At 40.7% G+C, this 22,937-nt stretch overlaps 1 protein-coding gene across 3 annotated transcripts in view; it reads left to right on the top strand.

Moving 5' to 3' along the window:
- The first annotated feature begins 3,290 nt into the window (after positions 1-3,290).
- The window catches only part of NTN4 (netrin 4), a 106,624-nt gene continuing 86,977 nt past the window's right edge, over positions 3,291-22,937 (top strand). For 2 of the 3 annotated variants that reach the window (XM_024754396.1, XM_024754398.1), the window contains exons 1-2: positions 3,292-3,837; positions 6,659-7,188. In XM_024754396.1, the coding sequence (XP_024610164.1) occupies positions 3,783-3,837; positions 6,659-7,188 (585 nt within the window). In that variant the 5' untranslated portion in view covers positions 3,292-3,782. Of the gene's footprint in view, positions 3,838-6,658; positions 7,189-22,937 lie in introns of all 3 variants that reach the window. The other variant, XM_024754397.1, reaches the window with a different exon arrangement.

Raw genomic sequence — 22,937 nt, forward strand, 5'->3', positions numbered from 1 at the left:
TAATATTTATTGAATGCTTGCTATCTGCAGTGTATTTTAGTGGAACTCTTTCCTTCTGGTTAAACAAAACATGTTTTATGTTTTATTAATGACTCTTTAAGACAGCAGTATATAAAAAGGGGATTTTAGTTTGCGTCAAGCATAATATCAGCTGACATCATAAAGCTTCTAATACATTTTTAGGCTAATGAAATATAAGCCCTAGACCTAAGTTAAAGGAACTACTAGTTCAGTTTTATTCTACACCGATTCAGACAAACCTGGAGTTGAGTTCTAGATGCACAGTATAAAAGCAACATTGACAAACTGTAGTATATCTGAAAAGGGGTGGATAAGATAGTTAAAGGTTTGGAAATCATGCTACATGGGCAATTAAACACTTGAAGAAGAGAATAGTTAGGAGGAGAAATAAAACTTGACTTCAAATTTTCAAATACCTATTAGAAAAGAGATTGGACCTATTCTGTATTGTTGCAGACAACTAAACTATAAACATAGGTAGAATTTTAAGAAGAAAGACGTCACAGTTAAACAAAATAGTACCAAAAATGAAAAGGGCTGCTTTTGTTTACTGAGATTTCTAGAACAGAAACTGGATGACCATTGGACAGAGATTTTGTGGAGAGAATTCATGATGGGGTAAGAAGTTGGCCTCAAAGACCCTAAGGTTCCTTTTGATGCTAAAATAATCCCATGATCCATTAGAAACCTCATTTACTGTACTAAGTTATACTCGAGTGATACCTTTGCAGCCTTTTGGTGCTTTGCCTCTAAACTAAAAGTCTTCAGATGGCCGTGGGGTTTTTGGTCCTTATGGCTACTTTTTTCTTACCACTTTGCAACTTATTCCTTGTTTTAACAGGATTCCGCTTCATTCTACTTTGTTACTTCTAATATGCTATGGTCTAGGATAACAGCATAACCAAACTTATTAACATTGCATGAATAATTTAAGTGAAGACCTAAAGAGCTCTCCTGTGAATAAGGTCTTTGGTGCATGGACTTTTTGCCATCTATTTTAGTTCTTAAAGGCCCTTTTATCTTTCTTTCAAGTTCTCAGGAGTAGTCTAGATTTGTCAATTATGTGGCTTCTGAAAACTGGTTATCAAAATTCCATGCTAAGCTTCCTACTAATTCATAATTTTTTTAAAAAATTCTAAACTCATTACTAAAATTTTCAAAAACACTTAATCATAGGCAATATACTCTGATCACTGAGCAAGATTTTCCTTAGGTAGGTAAACTTTTCCTGTATAGTTTCTTCAAAATGAAAATAGAAAAAAAGAAAAACAAAATTTTTAAATGAAAATAAAATTTATAACTAAATTAGACTATACAACCAAATGAACTTTATTAGAATGCTAATTACTTCTCTCCTGAGCTGCTTCATCTTGGTATAAACATACAGATTTCTTTAGAATATGGAGAATCATTCTGATTTCACTGGTTTTCTTCTTAATCCCTGCTCTTAGTATATAGTAATAGTTTTAAAATTACTCAGTCAAAAACATTTAATGAAAATTTACTATATATCTAGCAGGTGTTCTCAGTTAAGAATAAAAGAAAAACATAATAATGTTTTATATAGACTAAGTATAAAAGACTGCTTGACCATTAAGGCATTTACTCTCTTGTTAAAGGAAACAGGAACCAGTTACAGAGCAATCAAGGAAGTATATTATCAAGGCAGGATTGGTGCAGATATTATGCCCCTAACACTTGTAATGAGAAATGGAGTAGTTCTGCCTCAATATAGTAGAATCAGAAGTTAATCATAAAAGTGCATTTTCTTTCTTTTTTTTTAAGATTTGCTTTGTTAATTAGGTTAATATTGGTGCTTAGAGCCTTTGGTTGTTATAATTTCCTATCATTTATTTGGTAAGAAGAATAATTTGGGGACGTGTTTCACTGACTTCATCGGGAACATGTCTATAAGATATGAAGAAAGCCCTAACACTACCAATATTTGAAAAATTCAAAGGGTTTATTTTCTAAAGTGTTACATAAATTGCTGTTCCACACCTTTTGCCACTTCCCAGCGTTGGCCAGAATAATTTTAATGTCTCCCAAATAGATGATGCTGACCTTGCCCCCAGTCCCTCCTGGGAGATATAAACTTCTTACGTGTCCCCAGCTGAGTCATAAATAATATCCACATATGCCCCAGAGCTCTGAACTGTCGTCATCAGTAACACACACAACTGAATGGTATCTGTAAAGTAGATACTTTTCTGAAAAATATATAAAGGCACAAAATGAACACTGCAATAAAAAATTGCTTTCTACTTAACTTTAACCAATTTCCCTGGATGTGTACGTAGAATTATATCTTCACAGAACTTGCAAAAGTCCCAGACTCAAGGGCTGTGTAATCGTCTTCCATAAGCAGCAGCCCTGAGCAATCCTATCCACAATTAGCTGCTTGCCGTCGCTACTAAATTGTTCCCCATACGTTATTACACAACATTATTGTTTCGCAGCACAACTGGAGAGAGAGTGCTTGGAAGGACCAAAGAGGTTGTCTTTGTCGTGCCCCTGCCCCTAGACAAGGATGTTCTTAAACTGGGTACTAGCTAATCCTATGACCCTTTTCTTTTAGCACCTTGAGTTTGAATTAGGGAACACGTTTTACATCAAAACGGATACACCTCGGATAAAGTAAGCATTGATTGTTTAGCCAAGATGCCCTCCCCCACCCCCCGAAAGTCAGCAGAGAAGCGGCGAATGCCACTTAGCAGTTAATGAGCTCTCCCTTGCCCTTGACCCCGGACTGGATCAGGGGTTCCATCCCTGGCTCGTTAGACTCTGGGAGAAGGGGTGGCGGGAGAAGAGGAGGGCTTGTTTTTGTTGGGGGATGTAGGAAGTAGGAGCTAGCCTGTTTCGCGGTTTTTTAAGCCCCTTGGCATGCCCTGACCTGATCAAGAGGGAGTCAACTGCTCTCTGGAATGTTCCGGGAGAAGGTGGGAGACTGCTTCCAGAGGAGGCCTGTGGGTGCTGGAGGGCACCAGGGGGGTCACACAGGGAGATGCAGGGCAAGAGACGGGAGGGGCACGAGAGAAGCTGGGGTGCGAGGTGACGGACGCGCGCGGGGGCTGAGGCGGGCGGGTGGAGCTGGCAGCGAGGCAGCGGGGGCGGCTGGTCGGGCGAGAGGATCCCTCCCCGGGCGGCGGCGGCGACCCGACCGCGAGGGCTACTGCGCCCGGGCTGTCAAGCGAGCGCGGGGGGGGGGCGGGAGGAAGGGGTGGAGGTGCGAGGGGAGGAGGGCTGGCACCGGAGCGCCGCGGTGTCGGTGCAATAAAAATGCATCCCATGGAACTGCCCGTGGAGAAGGACGGGACCGAGACCCAACAGCAAGAGGACGTGGTAAAAGCGGAGGAGGACGCCCAGGAGGCGGTGGCGGCGGCGGCGGCCGGGAAGTGAAAGGTCTCGCAAAGTTCAGCGGCTGCTGCGGGCGCCGAGCCCCGGGCTAGCGGCGGAGGAGCCCGCAGGACCGCTCCGCGGGGCAGCGTGGCCAGGCGGGCTATGGTGCCGGGGCTCCCGCCGCCCCCGAGGTGCCCGCGCCCCTCCAGGCCGGTGCGCGAGGGTCACCCCACCGCCCGGCGCGGCCCCAGCCCGCAGCTCCCCGCCCCCGGCGCCCACTGACCGAGCCTGGCGCCCTAGGAGGAGGAAGAAATAAAGAGCCCGGTTCCTCCCGAGGACTGCTGGCGCTTCATCCCGCGGCCGCGAGGGCTCGACTCCCTCCCGCACCCGCCCGGCCCGGGTCCTCCCGGCTCCTCCCGGCCATGGGGAGCTGCGCGCGGCTGCTGCTGCTCTGGGGCTGCTCCGCGGTGGCCGCAGGTGGGTGGTGACGCTGCCGGGCCCCCAACCTCCTTCCTTCGCCCCTTGTGTGCCCCACCTCGGAACTCGGGGGTGCAGGCGAGTGCAGGTTGAGAGCGCAGAGCTCAGCTCCCAAGGATGAAATGAGTGGCCATGTTCCGCCTCCTTTCCCCGGGTCTCAGCAATTTAAAATACTACTGATTTTTTTTTAATACACATGCCTTTGGATAACCCGATATCCTGGGTGCGCCCTGCCGGAAACAGCGCGACCTTGGTTTTTTTCTCGGTTTGGACTTGTAAAAAACTGCCTTTCCATTTTGTGAGGGAACAAAGGACCAAGCTCGCCATCCCCCGGCACTTCATGGCCTGAGGAATGATGGGGAGGGGTGGCCCGGCGACCCTGGGCGCGCGTGGGCCGGGGCCGCTCTCTTGTTGAGAGCGATCGCCGTTGTCCCCGACCTCATGCTGGGTACTAGGGAGCCAGGTAGGGACACCTGGGGCGGGGTGAGTGGCCTCTCCCTGGGCAGTGGCTAGAACTCAGTGAGACCCCGGGCTGGGACGATAGGTAGTGATCGCCCCGGGTTGCACGGAGCGGGCCTGCCGCCCTTGGGGAATTGGTACCCTGGCCGAGGCTCCGCGGGAGGTCGGAGGCGGGTCTGCTTCCTGTCTCGGTAACTGGACGACCGGTAGAGGCGTCGTCAGATGCGCTCTCCCTCCCACTCCCATCCCGGCTGCCTTGGGTTGCCCTTGGCCACCCGTTCCTAGCTTGCCGTTTCTAAATTTGGGAACCCCTTTTGCTCCTCTCCCTCCTCTTGCAGGTCACCTGGTTTCCGGCTAGGCGTAAGTGCGGTTCACGGTGTAAGGGGGAAAGAAAGTGAGGGACTCTTTGGCCACTTGGTCTCTCAAACGCATCTCGCTTGCTCCAGAAAGGGGAGTGTGGGCTGGAGGGACGGACTGGTGGAGAGAGAGCATTGGCACACTTCTCCCTTCCCTTCGGTTTCATCCACTCAGCCCCCAGAGACGCTAGCATGAAGTAAAAGCCAGGCTTTAGAGTCTGCATCCCATACGCGTCGGACTCTTAGGAGCATCCTTGCTATACTTGGATGGTCACTTCTTTAGGGATCTCTAAGTGTTGTGTCCACCGATTATTTATCTGGCTCCAGTCTTTTCTGGATTTCTTCCTAGTTTGGGGTGGGGACATCTAAAATTATTCAGTACTTTTCCCAAGGAGCCTTTAAATTCTAAGCTTTTACTTTAATTCTTGCTACTTATGCACCCCTGCATGCTGTTATGCATGCTCCCCCAGCCACAAGGTGAACTTTAATAAACCTTTTCTTTTTCAAACCGTGTTATGGCAAAAACATGCAAGCAATCAAGAGGTTGTAAATAAATATCACAAGGCAAGTGTTTCAAGTCAAAAACACTTGTACGGGCAGTATATGATTTTCCCTGAAATGCTTTACAGGTGAGTCATAGCACACTGTGTGTTTGGGTGATCCTGGCCACAGGCAACTGTTGCCCCAGCTAATCAGAAAAGTGGCAAACAGAGTCCAGGCATAATGCACACTTGAATTTGACATTTAAAAAATATGCCTAAGGAAGCCCTTTCTTATGGTTGCAAAGAACCACAAGGCTCGTGAGGCTCGTGATCGTCAGTTGAGTGTGTGAAATGTCTCTCTTTTGGTCTAAGCTGTCATTTGGCTTCTCCAACAGTATAGTGATAACAATTCAGAGATGCTCCCTCTTAAGAAGCAGAAACGTTCAATTAGCCGGAATTTGCGGTTCGACTTCTTTTTCCTTTTTTTTCCCTCTCTGTTTTAACTTTTAAAATAGATAATTTTGCTTCAGGTATTCATAATTAAAATGACAAGCCCAAATTAAGGATTATATTATGTAGTCAGGATGTTAGTAGGTGTATAATGTTTATCATTTTAAGTAATTTTGAAACATTAAAGTCTGTTGGACCTTTGTTTGGGTGGAAGCGCATGTTTCTTTAGGAAGGTGTTTTAGTTCACAGATTATGTTTAAAGGTCCTGTTAGTGGCTGCCAGACTGTAAACATTCTCCTGTTAAGCAAACAGGTAACTACTGTAGAACCTGTCACAGGTAGAAGCACTCAAGAGGCAGAGAGTGTGTCAAATAAGCTCTTCTGTCATTTGGCAGTTTAGAGGGTTTTTTCTTACTTACATTTACTTAATATTAAAAATAGATATTGCACATCTTGGCTCCAGTGGTCTCTAGCTTTGTATCCCTAAATGAGATCCCATTGTATACCAATACCTCATATTGATTTTCTTAGGGAATTGGTCCTTTCATGTTTTCGTCTTAAAAATATAGTAGAATTCTACATTTCCTCCTTAATGCATTCTCATAAACATGTTAGATAATGCTAAAGACTCAAATTATATTTGAAAGACTAAATTGAGTGATCTTAAAAAAACATTGTTGGTTTTTGGGTATTATTTATGTCATGACTTCAAAAGCAAATGAGTGTATTTCAAAAATAGAGACTGTTAGAAAGCAGTCCCATTATCTTTACCCAATGTTTCCACTTTCCTTCCTCTTGCCCTTTACCCAAAGTAATTTTATTTTCTTCTATGGGAATTTTACATGAAACGGGCACGCAGGCACACACTCACACACACACATGCACATTCACACACTTGCATATGCAAACAGTATAAATGCAGAGCAGTATTCATGCTGAAATTCGGTAGCATTTCCTCTTTACCGAAAGCCTTGGGGCAATATGGGGATAACTCGACTGTTGAAGATGGACTAGGTGGACAAAAGAGGTTTCCAGATGGGTTTGTCTTGAATAACATATGCTCTCCCATCTCTAGGACTGAGTGGAGTAGCTGGACTGAGTTCCCGCTGTGAAAAAGCCTGTAACCCTCGCATGGGAAATTTGGCTTTAGGAAGAAAACTCTGGGCAGACACCACCTGTGGTCAGAACGCCACTGAACTGTACTGCTTCTATAGTGAGAACACTGATCTGACTTGTCAGCAGCCCAAATGTGACAAATGCAGTGCTGCCCAGCCTCACCTGGCTCACCTGCCAGCTGCCATGGCAGACTCATCCTTCAGGTTTCCTCGCACGTGGTGGCAGTCTGCTGAGGATGTGCACAGAGAAAAGATCCAGTTAGACCTGGAAGCTGAATTCTACTTCACTCATCTGATTATGGTGTTCAAGTCCCCTAGGCCGGCAGCCATGGTGCTGGACCGGTCCCAGGACTTTGGGAAAACATGGAAGCCTTACAAGTACTTTGCAACTAACTGCCCGGCTACATTTGGCCTGGAAGATGATGTTGTCAAGAAGGGAGCTATTTGCACTTCTAGATACTCCAATCCTTTCCCGTGCACTGGAGGAGAGGTAAGGGCCCATGTTTAACTCTACACTGTAAGTAAGGTAGAAAAATGTTACCAGCCCACATTTTTTTTAAAGCATGAAGGTATACTTGTAGCAACATGAGTGAAATTAGAATTTTTCATGAGCTTTATTTGTCATAAATTATTTCTCACCCTTAGACATGGATGTGTAGTCATTTTTAAGCAGGTTGCCCACTGGCTAGGTTTAAGTCAGATTTCTAAGATTTTAATATTTTTCATTTTAAGAAAGAGGAAATATGCAACATTATCATTTTACCTTAGAGGTTTAAAAGGCTACTGATTCCTTCAGTTAGCAGGACTGATTACTGTGCTTCTGAAGAGGCAAGAGTTACTGAGACAGCCTGTTCCTGGAGCCCATGCTGGTATCTTCCTGAAACTGTTTGCATAAATAGAAAGTAAATAAAAACAAAACCAAGGGAGAAAAAAATATGTTTGTCAGAAGGATACTTTTATATAACAGAGGAGTTTTACTGGTAAGATTGCAAGAGTGCATAGCAAACAAATGAAGGTAGTTTCTTTTAAGATGCAGAAACTCTTTTTGGACACACACACACACACATCAGTTGCAGCTTAGAGTCTGGGGTCTATCCTGGGCGCAAGACCATCTCAATATCATTCTGCAAAACAGCCTCCTTAGCTACTAGTCCAATTTCTGTATGGAATGTTTACCCTTTGTTTCATATTTCCCCTCTCCTAAGGGGGAAACATGTCTTTTTTAACTTGTACAGATGTACCTAGAAAGCCCTCCCCCACTGAGATATGTGAAAACATGGAATTTAGAGGCAATTGAGAGAAAGCAGATTAAAAGAATAAAATACCTTCAACGTGTAGATCAAGAAATATCAATGCAGAAAAAAAGAGAAGAGAGAGTACAGTATTTCTAATTCTAGTACATGACACAAACACACAGAGTAGATAAGTGGTTCTCAACAAGGAGTGATTTTGTTACCCCCCATCACGAGGGGGACATTTTTGCTGGGGAGAGGGACACTGTTGGCATCTAGTGGATGGAGGCCAGGGATGCCACTAAGCCTCCTACAGTGGGCAAGATAGCATCCCTCCCACTCCTGTTCCCAACAAAGAATTATTAGCTCAGAATGTCAATAGTGTCAAAGTCGAGAAAGCCTGGACCAGGTGTTAAGCATATATCCAATGCATGTATTACAATGGCTTCAGAGACTAACATAATCATTCTTCTAGCAGTCATTTATATTACTATTCACAGGCTTCCCAGATGATTATATTTAGTAAACATTCATTGAGCCCCTACTATATGTGTCAGACATTGTACTCAGTGCTGCTAATTCTGTCTTTGGTTTGGGGGACAGGGGTGCTTGCCAGGGACTTGATGGAAGGACTGGTTTGGAAACTTCTCCCTCCTACCACAGACCCATATGGACTTTTGCCATGTTACCCAGCTACTTCTTCTTCTGTGGACACTCCCCAGACCAGGAACAGAGTTGCTGGCACCAGAGCCGAGCAGGATGTGGTACAAGCAGCACACAGACTATTTTCCATTCTTAGTCTTCTTTCCATTCTTCTCTAAAGTTGGCTTAATATTGTAAACCTGCATGCACCCTGTCATGATGGACATTTTTAAAGATACCAGGACAGGAAAGAGACAGATAAGTTAGACTCATTGTTTTCTTCCGTGGAGAACACTTTGTGTTGCAAACAAGTGAATGGCTTGAACTCTCAAATTGCTTTGGAATCGATCCACAGGCTCCTATCAGTTCCCTGCATCTCAGTGCTACTGGGCCATGTGTACCTATGAAGTAGCAAAAATAGAGTTTCAGTAACCAGATGGCAGGCATGCTTGCTTAGCAAATATCATATTGAATGTATTACAATGGCCCAGCAATTACTTAGAGATGACTAAAGGAACATTTATTTAACCTACAGCAGAGCAAAATCTTGTCTTCTTTAAAGCCAGACTACTTATTGTCATTAATGCTGACATCAAATTTCAAGCATAGACTAAAATTTACGTTAGGTAGATCTTTCAATGTGCAGTCACCTTTTATATCCAGTTAAAAAAATCTTTTTTTGCTGTAGTTGTTATTTCAGCAGACATATCTCAACGGCAAGAAAAACATCAAGGGCCACCTAGTTCTCTCTAGAGCATTATTTGCAAGTGTACATTAAACCGTCATAGAATTTCTTCCCTTCAGAGACAGGTTTGAGAATGAATCTTCCCCTCCTGAGTTAGAGAGTAGAAGAGAGTCTTCCTCGAAGGTAAGGACCAGAGGAAGCCCCCTAGGAAATGATTATTATCTACCTCTCGCATGTTGCTTTGGAATATAAATTAGTGCTGAGCTACAAATTAATTTTTCAGTACAACCCTGTATCCTCAATCACTCTCTTTGAAAACTGAGTGATCAGAAAAATAAGCCAATTAATCTAGCATCAAATAAGTAGTCTCAAATTTCATTTACTCCTTATTTATAATACTATAGACCTGTATCTTCCTCCGTTCTATATAAGACTTCTCAGGCTTTCTCTAGGTATTATCCTACTACTCAGACTAACATAAATATATCCCAGACTTAATTTGTTTCCATTATTCATTCTAAAATATTTCTTTGGGCTTTTAGGGCCCTAGAGAGTCCTGTAGTTTCATGTCTAAGAAATCAGATATGCCCATCTTCAGAGTGGAAGGCACCAGTCATCTGAAAAAGGACTTTAAAAATATAGGCCCGAAAAATCCACCCAGAAGAATACTTTTTAAATCCAAGAATAATTTTTAAATTTAAATACTTTTAAAATCCAAGTCAAATCTACTACACAGAAACTTTCTAAACTGGTCAGCTGTTTCAAAGAATAGGATATGGTTATCCTAAAATGTGTCTCCTTTACAGGAGAGGAGATAGGCTCAGAGGTAGGGCGATTTGCCCAGCGACATACAGTTAGTTAGTTATGTGGCAGCGCTAGGACTAAATCACAAGTCTTCTGACTTTTAGTGTAGTATTTGTTTCATAAAAGCATGTTCTCTCTCCATTACCTCTAAGAATTGCTAGCAAAGAGCTATATCTGCCTTTCTCCTCGCTCACTCTCTCACATTTGCTATTCATTTGGATGTGACATGAAGGTAAAAAAGAATTTGCCAGATGGCTTTCTCCTGAGGAGGAATGTCCTCTGAGATGTCAGTGGTGTTCTGGGAATGAAAGTTTCCATGGCAAAACCAGACTGGGAAACCCTGACTGGGTTTAACAAAATTAGACATTTATAAGTATATAAATATTCTCATTATGTGTCCTCTGTCTCCAAGTGGGAAGTATAGGATGGGACATTCCCAAACTTATTTGCCCATGCAACCCTCTTTTTGCAGAACTCCGATGACTATCTTTCAGAACTCTAGAGATCCTCAGAGCACAACTTGGGAAATGCTGGGGTGGAGGTATTAAGTGCTCCCAAAATCCTGGTAAAAGGCACAGATGGGGAAGGTGTTGTTCAAAGGGTACGAAGTTTCAGTTATGCAAGATGAACAAGTTCTGGAGATCTAATGTACAACAGTATGACTATAGTTAACAATACTTTATTGTGTACTTGAAATTTGCTAGGAGGGTGGATCTGGAGTATTCTCACCACACATACCGAAAAGTGGTGACTATCTGAGGTGATGGAAATGTTAACCTGAAAGTGGTGGTTATTTCACAATATTTATGTATATCAAATCATCAAATTGTACACCTTAAATACATGCAATTCTTAATTTTCAAATATACCTCCATTTTTTTTTTAAAAAAAGGCACAGGCAGATGTGGTGCTTGGCATTGTACTGGGAATGGAGGTGGGGAAAGGGGAGATAGAGAACAAATAACTAAGTAAAATATACAGTATGCCAGAGTGTGATAGGTAGTAAGGAGAAAATAAAACAGGGTAGGGGATAGGGAATGCTGGCAGGGGAGGGCTTGCTGTTTTTAAAACAGGTTGAAGGATTTGTGTTTGATGGAACAGACGGTGACAAGAACTCTGAGTTCCTGGCAAGTTTTCATGAGTGAACAAAATCTGTACTTAAGGGTCCCATTCTTTCAACCTGTTGATATGTAAAAATGAAGTTGTGTATTAAAATGACAAACATTGGTAAAAATCCCTCTTGCTAGTGTTTCTTAAAATGAGAGCATTTGAAAAGGAACCTGAATGTCATTGATGGAAAAGCACATGACTGATGAGTAATCTGAAGCCTGAAGAGAATTAAGTGACTTGTCTACAATTACTCAACTGAAATTCGTATTTCCTGACTTCTAGCCCAGTGCTGTTTCCATTATACTAGTTTGAAATTCCTTTGTACCAAGCTGTGCAGTGTGAAAGATACAAAAACTATATACATCCCTTTCCTTCGTAATCCTTACAGTCCAGTGGGTAAGAGATTAAATGTGATAATTTATGGACTGATTGATTAAATAATATGAGGTAGTGCATGATTAATTCCCCAAGTATGTTGTGAAAATAATGTGCTTTGCAAGATCTGAGTATCTGTTTGTCTCTTTAGGCCATTGAAAAGGATTATATTTCAATACCTTGTGATAAAGTCAGTATGGCACAAATGTGCAGAAAATGATAAATTAATCAGGTTTTTACAGGTATTTATATGTATAATGTCCTAGACAATATTTAGGATTTTTAAACTGAAAAGATAAAACAAAGTAATACATGAGTAGAAATGCTTTCTAAACACTACTCTTTGGTTAGCTACTTGTTTTCTTCAATCATTGGAATGTGCTCATGCCTACTTTTTCAGCAGCATCAGTCATGAGTCATAGTGGCAGCTCTTATCTACTGAAGCTTTCCCATCTGCCAGGCACTCTGTAGAGTCCTCTGCATCCCTTATTTTCACAAGAACCCTGTTAGTTGGGTACAAGTATTGACCCCATTTTACAGACAAAGTACCTGAGACTTAGTGAGTCAGAGTAACTTGGTCAGAGTAAGTAAGTAATGAGCTAAGCTGTGCCAGAGCTGGGATGATTAGCTTGCTTTAAAATTATTTATATGATTAGGTTTTATTATAACTCCAAAATTAAAAACAAAACAAAACTAAAACTACATTGCTCTGGTAATTATGAAACTGTAAAACTTACAGTTTAATTGGTAATTTGTAATATGGGTTTGTGAACTTTGCATAATAAAGTTAATTTTTTTTACATTAGATAGAAAAATAACAAGTAAAGATTCTTTGCACTTAATGTTACCCAAGATCATTCAAAATAAACTATATGGGAATGAGTATTACAATTCTTCAGTACCATTTAGCATACTTTTTATTTGATTGATTTGTGTGTTGGGTGGAAGGGGAATACTTTTTATCTAGTTGGTAACCGCTTTAAGTAATTCTTCTAAGTTATTAATGTTATGCTTTGAAGCATATTCTCAGCTACAATTTTGTTGAACTTTTTTGAAAATAAAATGTTGTCTATATTTGTTTAGAGTGTTTCAATTATCCACACCCTGGGGCTACTCCCTTCCTGTAGGGGTGAGGCTAGAGACTTACAACAGCACATTTTAAAAAATGGCTTTAGTTTAAGGAAAACCCACAGGATGGTTATCAAATAAAATTATTCAAAAGAGCTACATTAAAAATTCGAACAAACCCAGAAATTAAATCAATAAACTCTGACTTATTGATTTCAATGGGTGAATACCCCCCCACCAAATACCTTCTTTCTAGCTATTAAAAAAATCTGTTTAGCATCTGCTTGCTTCGTATTTGTTCTACTTGATGGTTTAACTTTGCCAGTATTTGGTTGTAATTTTCTGGAAACTTTGAGAGATCAGATTGCAAAATGCTGAGTTAGTAACTGATGATTCATATTGAAAAATTAAGGCCAATGAGGAACAGACACCTGGAGGTCAGGTATATCTGGGCATACAAGGTAACTTCCTACCAAGGAGCGGAGAACACAAACCAGGATGGGAGTATTAGAGGTTGGGGGCTCTGGAAGATGAGGAAAATGAATCATGCCAGAGAATATGGAAGTTGTTGCTTCTGATCAGTAATCAGAATTGTCTGAAAAGTCACTGAACGCAATCTCTCTCTGGTCTGCACTCCCATGCACTCTGGTCACTCACATGTAACTATAACATCATGTCCCCCATCTCTTCTATTCCTACAGTGGTCACTTCGTGAGGAACTTTGTCTCCTCTCTCCTTGTATTCACTCTGTGGCTCCCAGGCCCCCAACCTCTGAACCTAGCACAGATCCCCACAAGGCATGAATGTCCAGAGTACATTTGGAGAATACTTCAGGACAGTGAGGGGGCTGGTGCTGAATTGAATTATATGAAAATAACTGTAAAATGATAATACTGTTTACTAATTGTGTTTGATGTTACACAACTCCTAAGTATCCTTTCAAACTAGTCATGATTCGTTCATTCTTCTTACAAATATTTATATAGTGTCTCCTATGTGCCAACTATTTTAGGAGTTGCGGACACACAGCAAAAAGTCAAAAACTGCCGCCCCTGAGATTACATTCTAAATGGAAGGTGCTAAACAAGTTAAGTAAGTAAAATATATGGAATGTTAGATAGTATCAATAATCAGTGTAAATTAAGAAAGAAAAAAAAAAAAGCAGGGAAGGGGGCTAGGAAGTAGGAAGGGGGTTTTAAATGTTTAGACAGAGCTCCCAGGGAAAGCCTCACTGTGACTTTTAAATTAGGACCTGAAGGGAAGCAGAAATGAGTCATGGGCATGTCTAGGGGAAGAGCAAAGGCCCTGAGGAAGTCTGCCTCCTACTGATAGGACTGTGAAGATGCTGGTGCTGAAGCAGAGGGGTTGAGGTGTAGTATAACAGGTGAGGTCAGAGGTCAGAGGGATAACGGGGAGGTGTGGGAGATTATGTGGAGCCTGATAAATAGGTGCCCAGGATGGCCCAAATTTACACCTAGATCACTTAAATCCTGTTCATTATTTGTAGCATCCCCTTTCACTCTCAAAGAGATCCCAGTTTGGACAATAAGTTATTATAGTCATTGAGTTTTACTCTGAATGATACTGGAAACCAGTGGAGTCTTGAGCAGAGGGGCAATATGATCAATTTATTTTTAATAGGATTTCTCTGGTTTGTGTGTTAAGGAAAGACCAAAGGGGGAAGCAGGGAGACCAGCTAGAACGCTGTTGCAGTAATTCAGGCTAGATCTGATGGTGCCTGGACAGAAGGTAGCAGTGGAAATGGTAAAAAGCTGTTGAGTTCTGGATCGGTTTTATGGATAAAAGCCAACAGCATTTGCTGACAGGCTGGATGCAGGGTATGAGAGAAAGAGAGAAGTAAGCATGTTTTTAGCCTGAGCACCTGGAAGAATGGGATAGCCAATTACTGAGATGAAGAAGACTCTAGAGGGGACAGATTTGGAGAGGAATGCCAGGAGCTTATATGCGGACACGTTAGGTATGAGTTGCCTGTGAGACATCCAAGTGGAAATACCGAGTAGGCAGTTGGATCTGTGAGTTTAAAGTTCAGAGGAGGGTCCTGGACTAAATATATAAACTTGGGAGTCATCAGTGCAGAGATGATGTTTAAAGCCACGAAACTGGATGAGATCATCAAGGGAGTGGGTGTGGATAGAAAAGAGGAAAGTCCAAGAACTGAGCCCAGGAGAGCATCAAAGTTAGTCCACTGACGCTGCCATTACCATAAACGCTTGGAACTGCCCAGGCTTATACAAGAACCAGTCTTACCAATCTGCGGGTTGGTAATTAAATGGTTGTTTAATTAAGCAACAACATGAATTCGAATAACATTGACTTGCTACAGTCGAAACAGAGGGTACAAATCTAAAATGAAAAGTCAGAGGGAAGGCCTGAGAACTGCAACTTTAGGTTTTCAAAAGATGAATCGAAACAAATAAGGAGAAGGGAAAGCACTGAGCAGGTAATGAATGATGATAGAAAAGGGAGAGGGAACAGTATTGAAGGAGAATGATAACCCTTGAAAATATCATGCTGAAAGAGAAATGTTGATTTTAGGTGCTTTCAGATTTTAAGGGCCTCACATTCCATTTTATCTTGACTCATCCAACTTTTAATCTTTTTTTGACCCACAATTCCAGCTATAGGAGCAATTTTTTGGAATGACTTTTTTTTAAAGGCATTTTTTAAATGCCCCTGAGCTATTACAGTATTGGAAATGAAATTAAAATATAGCATTGTACACATTTTTTCTGCTTAGTGGGTTGTGAAATTTAATTTGCAAAATGTGATGGAGAACATCTACCTAAGGCAAGGGTGCTGTGCAGTTAATCCCATTTATGTAGAAGTATTTACATTTTCACAATCTTGAAAAATATTAATGTTTTTATTAATGCTTATGTATTAATGTTTAGTTGTTCTATTAAGGAGGAGAAGAGAAAAGCATCATTTAGAGATCACAGTATAATGTGCCAGTTTCTATTATGTTGGGCATTTTGTATACATCTCACTTTATCTCTAAGAAACAAGCTCTTTTCCTGGATAGTTTGTCTTGTTAACAAACAAACAAAAACACAACACCAACCCTCTTTCTATGTCCTATTTCACTTGTCTTCCTAACTTTCCTGTCACTGACAGGAGCAGAAGTCTTTCAAGGCATCAGCTATGTTTGCCGATGTTACTTTACATTTCATAATCACAGTTCCTAAAACAAAACAAAAAAAGTATGAAAAACATTCAAATGCCTTCTGCGTGACATCATTTGTGCTAACACTCTGTCTTTCGGCAGCTACTGAAAAAGGTTTCAGTGTTTTCAAATTAAATCAAAGAGAGAAAATGTAATCACTCCCTTATACTGTTTAATCTCCATTAAGAATTTGTGTTTCTTTTTATTTCAGCCAACCTGACCTTGCTGAGGTCTTTGAGGCTTTCCATCAGTTCCTTTTGTAATTGATGCCTACATTTTTCTCATATTCTGTGTCCCAATGAATAACCCTCTGACTCCACTCCCACCTCCAAATAAAAAGCAAAAGTAAATGGAGGCCACATCAACCACTTCTCTGTCAGAAGAACTAGGCACCTCACTCTCCAACAACCCATGTTCACCATCCCAACACACCCAAAGGGGTAGGACACTACACTCAGCCTGTTGTAACAATAGCTCTCTCTCTGATGATTACCAAAGTTCAGAAGAACATAGGCCCACTGGGGAATCCTTTCTGGGGCAGGGGACGTAGTGAAGAGGTATAGTTTGCAACAACAGAAAGGTAATTGTCAACTCCTGCCCACACGCTCTATCAATCCTGTTTGTTACTTTTGGCCATTTTTCTTTCTAATTTTTATTTCTTCTCTTTAACAATTTAGTTATGTCACATTAGACCACTTCTTTTATCTCTTCTTTAGCCCCCAAATATCTATTTGTCTGCAAAAATGGACATGGTACCTAGCCTGCTCCCATGATTTTCTCTCTGGAATCTTCTGTCAGTTCTCTCAACTCCATTGCCCCCTTGTCTGTCCATCACATCCCCATTCTAGATCAATTCTACTGTTCACCTTCTCGCTCCTTCAGCTAAATAGCTGAACTCTAATGGGAAAAATAATAGCACAATTGTGCTGAGAGATACCTCTACAGATTTGTTTTCCAGCCTGAATTTGGCCCTCAAACTTCCCTGGAAATCCTTTTTCCGTCAGCTCCCTTTCATTCCGGCAATGACTCTTTCAAAGTGTCTTCTCCTCTCCCTAAAACCCCTTCTCACACCCATTGCTTGCTCTCAGCCAAAGAGTTTGCCTCTTACCTCACTGAGAAAATAAAAACCTAAACAAATAGCATCACTGTCTAACCCAGAAAGACCCATCAAGGCGAAAACTGAGATTCATTCTCGATTCTTTTCTCCCCTTCACCCAGCCTCAGTCAGTCCCCAGGGCCTGTCCCATTCTGCTACTGCAGTGTCTCTTGAGTACGTATGCTTCTCTCCATCCCCACAGCTACAAATGGTGGTGCAAATCATTTCTATGTATTATTGCAATGTTCTCCTGAAGGTTCTCTCTACTCTGTCTTGCTTACTTCCCAATCTGTTCTCTATACCACACTCTGAAGGATCTTTATGAAATCTAAAATGTCACTTCTCTGCTTAAAACCCTTCACTGACTCTCCAGTTTCCTTATAACGTAGTCCACGTGGTTTAATGGGGCACGCTAGGTCCTTTCTAACACCTGCTGCCTCAGCCGCTTCACTGCCGCTTATACCCCAGCCTCCAGCTCTATCTGTTGAACCATCATATTAGCCCAAGGTGCCATGCTCTTTCTTATCCTCTGACCCTTGCACACATGCTTTCTTTTCCTGAGATGCTCCTCTCCCCAAGTCCTACCTCTCATCCACTTAGCTAAGTTGTCACTCAGATATTTTTGGATGGATGGATGAAAGGATAGATAATTGCTATTGACCCTTAAGGACTTTCCTTAAACTTCACGTCTTTCCAAAATCCTGGGTTAGGTGCACTATGTATGTGCCTTACATCTGTGCACCCTTATCACACGCTCACCTCTGTCATGGCGTTTATCACATTGTTCTGTGAGCTCCTTAAGGCAGTCCAGACCACACTTCGAGAAACACTAGACTTGCATCTAACATGTTGCCTGCTAAATAGCTGTTTATCAAATATATGAACTCTGAGGCATTATTATTGTTAAGATTATCTATAATAACTATTTGTTACCTTTTGTTGTTCATCTCTATGGCAGAGCACCTGGTCTGCAGGCACGCTAAACAGTCTGTTTGAGAGATGACTTGCTAAATGTCTGTTAAGTTAGCCATTTAGGATGACAGATCCTAAGGCAGATAGTTAATTAGTACAATTTCTCAACAAGAACAATGTCGTAGCCTCCATCCCTTTGCAAACCCAAACCATAGGCTCTATTTCTAATCTGCAAAGGCCTGGTACAAAGGGTTGCAGTTTAGATGGAAAGGTACAAATCTATCAACACCTGTTGGAAAACAGCAGAAGGTGCATGTAAAGGTTAACTGGGGGATTTTGTTTAGTTTTTCATTGAAATCATTGGAAATGATTGAATAGAGGGCCTCATGCTTCTGCTCCTGCAGTGCTTCCAGCTGGGCTTCTTTTCACAGTGCTGTGTTGGGTGCAAAGGTGGGGTTTTTTTGTGCTTCTGGAAAACAATCACCTTATGACATGGCCTCTGGACAAACCTGTGCAGCTATCTGGTTCACTCAGATAAACTGCCAAAGTTGTTACTCCCTATCCCTAAGAAATGTTATTTCAAGTAAGCCAAACCCCACTCACCTGCATTTCTAGAGCTGGGAGGAGAAACTAGCTTTGAAGAAAGAGGTTTAAATATTCTTTTCTTTGAAAAATCGAACCAAAAAAACTTAAAAATATAAAACTTGTAAGTTATGTCTCTTTCTTATTATCTGAACATCACTGTAGTATATTCCTGCCTTCAGGGAGCTCACAGTCTGATCGGGACTTTTAAATTGCTGTCTCTTAAAGTATAAAAAAATAATTGAAAGGTGGAGAAGGAAATTCCATGGAAAAGTGCACATGTGTGAAGAAGTCAATGCTCAGAATGGTTGAAGAGTATGGAATGGTGGGGAATGGAGAAGAGAGAGGGATAAGGGAAGAGGAGGCTAACCCTGAAGGCTCAGTTCAGATTATGCAGGGTCTAGTGTGCAAAGTATTTTGGACTTGGGTCCCGTGGGTAGTGGAGATCAATCAGTAGCTCTGGGTAAGGATAACATAATCAGAACTGTTTAAGAAAGACAACTCAGGGAACGTTGTGAAAGATTCTTGAGCAAAACTTATGAGATTAAACTTAATAGTGATAAATTCCTCTTTTCAAAAATCAGCTGTAATACCACCAAAGAGGTGTGACTTATCAGCCATTCATGTGAAAAAGACCTGAGGGTTTCGTTTGACTGTAATCTCAATGTGAGTCAACAATACATCATGACTGCCAAAAAAGCTAATGCAGTCTTAGGCTGCATTAATAGAAAAATAATGCTCCAAACAAAAAGAGAATAGTCCTTTTGTTGTGTTCTCTAGTCAAAGCACAGCTAGAATATTATGTTCAGGTCAAGATATTCCTATTTAGAGAAAGCTGAGCAGAATTGGTGAGATCAGTTAGAAACCTCATTATATCATGAACAATTAACTTGGGATATTTCGCCTGTGAGAGAGGATTTATGGATGTTCAGGAATTGCTAGCATTCTTCAGATGTTTGAAGAGGGATTAAATGGACTCTGATGCTTTCAGAAAGCAAGAGTTTGACCAAAGAAAGACTTTTTTAAAAAACGGATGTATCCAAAAGACAAAAGTGAGATCCGTTGAGTTTCTCATCCCATGAAATGTTTCAGCAAAGGCTGAGTGAGCCTCTATGAGAGATGTTACAGAAAGGATTTGTGTACAGATTTGAAGATTTGTCTCAGGACCCCTTAATGTCTCATCCACCTCTGAATACATGGGTTATGCCATAGAGTGAGTAAATGACTTAAGAAAATTCTTTACATCCAAACTACTCCAATAGCAGGGGTCTTGGGCTGGATACTGCTTAGCTAGTCACATCAGTCTTCCTGCTAGCTAGGCAGGAGCCCTCAATTTTGGTGTAATCTTTTTGGGGAGATCTCATTTCTTGCAAGGTGAATGGGTCCTTCTTCTTAACCACTGAACATAAGGAAGTCACTTAACTGCTAAAGAAAAGGGTGTCAGCAGAAAAAGAAATGAGTCCCTACTCTCTCTGAGTCTCTATTTTGTATGTATAGATGATATTTTATCTATAGCTTGTATTTCTACATGCAATGTGATAGCATAAGTGTAGGAGTTGGAGGCCCATATCAGGTCCATCACCAGGTTCTGGTGGTTCTATCTCTAATTGGTTCTCACCTCCACTGTTACCACTTTAATTCAAGTTCCGCATCTCACACCCAATCCTCTCAAGTAGTTTCAGTGGCTCTCTCTTTAATTTAGGGGTCTTAGACTCTTCATTTGTAAATTGAATCAATGTGAGAAAGGACAAAATAAGGCACATATAAATGTGTTTTATAAATGGCTAAGTGCTCTATAAATGCTAATTATTATTAACAATAATATAGTTCAATTACGTTATTAGTGAAGTGCACTATTAGGTCACTTCATCCAGTCAATCAGCAAATATTTGGATGCCCACTATGTGTCTAGCACTATCTCAGGCTCTGGGGATACAGTAGTAAACAAAAATAGACATAAAATGCATTCTAAAGGCCAGGCAACTGACTTACAAATAAATTTTTAGAACACAAACCACTTGTAAGTTAGGGACATCCTGTACTAACATTGGTTAACTGTCAATGTTTTTCAAGAGCATCAAGGGTCTACATTTTTGCTTAGTGCTTTTGGACAGATGTTTAATTAGAGAACACAGCAGTCTCGGTCATTTCATAGTAGAGTGAATATAAAGAATTATATACTTTGTTTATTAAAGCAGTAGCCCAGTCATCTTCACAAACAGGCAAAAATAGACTAGAAGGAGTTAGATTTAGAGAAAAATGAACAAATCAGATGTACAAAGAACAATTCATGTCTCTTCATATCTATTGTGACTCTACAAATTCTTTTAAAACTATATTATGAATGTCAAGTACAAGATAAAGAACTAAGTTTTAAAAGATATTTTTAGATGGCAAAGTTATGTTAAGAGATAAGTATGAGCTTAAAGTAAAACTTCTTATCAAAACTGAAAAAAAATGTATCCATCTACACCTTGTTGGTATTTCGGACTCAAGGAGGAATCTCCAAGTGATCCTAGTAAGAGGTTGCTCTGTAGGGAACTCAGAGTGAGTGAGCAAAGTTCAGTTCCTGACCCTGGTCTGGATTCCCTATTTGGACTTGTCTTTATTCTTTTGTTAAGAATAGATACTCTTCATGACTTTGTATGGTAGGTTTGTTGTTAAAATAAATGGTCTTTTAAAACAATATGCTTGAAAAAGTCTCTCTTGAAGTCCTGTTCAAGTTAGTCAGGGAGTTATAACATGTTTAAAAGATTATCAGTTTGAAATACTGTAACCAGAACAGGTGGGAAACACCTGTTTTCCAAGAACTTTATAAAATATGCACCAGGCGCACGTGGAAATTCATGGGCCAAGAGTTCAGTGATGTATTATTGCTGTTCCTTTTTAGTTCTCCTTTTTAAAAAGCCCACTTGAGAAAGCATTTAGCTACTTATGGACGTTCTAGCAGGTGCCTTAAGTGTAACCAGAAGGATATGTTACTTGTGGAGCTGGCTGCTGGTACTTTCATCCTCAGAGGCCATTTTAATCTCCTGGTCAGTTTCAACCAGTCACCTTCATCCCTTCAGCTGCTTATGGAGACAGGGGGAACCAATTCTGTTCATATGTACCTACTGAATATTTAGACTGCTGTGGCCCCGCTTCGTTACATCAGCCTTACCTGCCAGTTTGCCTGTCAGTTTAGTTGGTGTGTAACCAGGAATATTATTTTCTCATGAACTAAATAATACAATGACAGATACTATGGAAATATGCAGATAATGTTACGACATTCTATTCAGATATAGAAGTGACTCTTCCCTTCCCTACCTCCCAAAATAATGACACTGGAATGGCAATCTTGCCTCCCTGTTTTACCGTGATTGTAGGTGAGTGTTCAGTAGGCTACATAAATAATATTCTCATGGTGAATTCATTTTTTTTTTTTACTTTCATACCACTGTCCCTACTCATCAACTCCATTTCTTCCCAAATAGCTGTATTGAAATACTATAGGTGTTTTAAAATCTGAATATTCCTTAGGTTACAGAAAAACCTTTGAAATGCATTTGGATTGAAAAAGAATTAGAAAAAAATGTTCAGCAGTAGAGTTTAGAATTTGTTTGACATCTTAGAGGGGGAAATGTGAGGAAAATAGTGTCATCGGTTGCTTACATATATAAATAAAACAGAGGTCACTTGCTACCTAGCCAGAGTGGTAAATGGCCTAAAAACTACATGATATGAGACACTGTAGATATTTAACCTGGAAAATGAAAGTGAAGTTGGTGGCTGCCATTAAATGTTTGAAGGACTTGCTTGTTGAAAGTAAAATAGACTTATTTTGTGTAGCTTCAAGATCAGTATTAGAAGTTACAGAGGACAGATCTAGCTTAACACAGAGGAACTTTTTGATAATTAGAATCATCAAAAAATGAAATATGCTGCCTGATGAGGGTGTGGGATCTAATAGAGAACAGATGGGTATCAGCCATTCTAGAGGAACTTCCAGCATTGAGAAATTTGGTTAAACGGCCTTACGTGCTCTTCTGATTTAAAAAAATAATATTTTGGGCTGTTTTCTTACACCACTTTTAACAGAGCTCGCTCAATTTTCAAGAATTAGGGAACAACTGAAATCCTACACATGACTGATTTTTCTTATTCAGTTTTGTATCCAGAGTACCTAGCACAGTGCCTGATACAAAGTATCTCCTCAATAAATAATGGTTGAATGAATAAATGCTTCTTTGATTAAAAGGCTTAATGTCACATAGACCTGGAATTTTATCTTTAATCACAGCTCTGTCATCACTCAGAAATGACACTGCTGATAAGAGACACAATTAGGATTTATATTAGCCAAGCTTGCAATCTATCCAGGTTGGAAATGTCTTTTTCTTATCTAAAGTATGAGAAAAAAACATTTTTAGAAACTGAAGTGAGATTTAATTTGTTTCTCTTTGGAGGTCAGGATTTTTGTTATGGGCTTTCATGCTCTGTAAGCTCAATGGCTTAAACATCCTGAAAATTCTGTACTTCCAGTTCTTCTCTATAAATCTCTACTCTG

Source organism: Neophocaena asiaeorientalis, unplaced genomic scaffold, assembly GCF_003031525.2.
Source record: "Neophocaena asiaeorientalis asiaeorientalis breed wild unplaced genomic scaffold, Neophocaena_asiaeorientalis_V1.1 scaffold92, whole genome shotgun sequence".
NCBI lineage: Eukaryota > Metazoa > Chordata > Mammalia > Artiodactyla > Phocoenidae > Neophocaena > Neophocaena asiaeorientalis.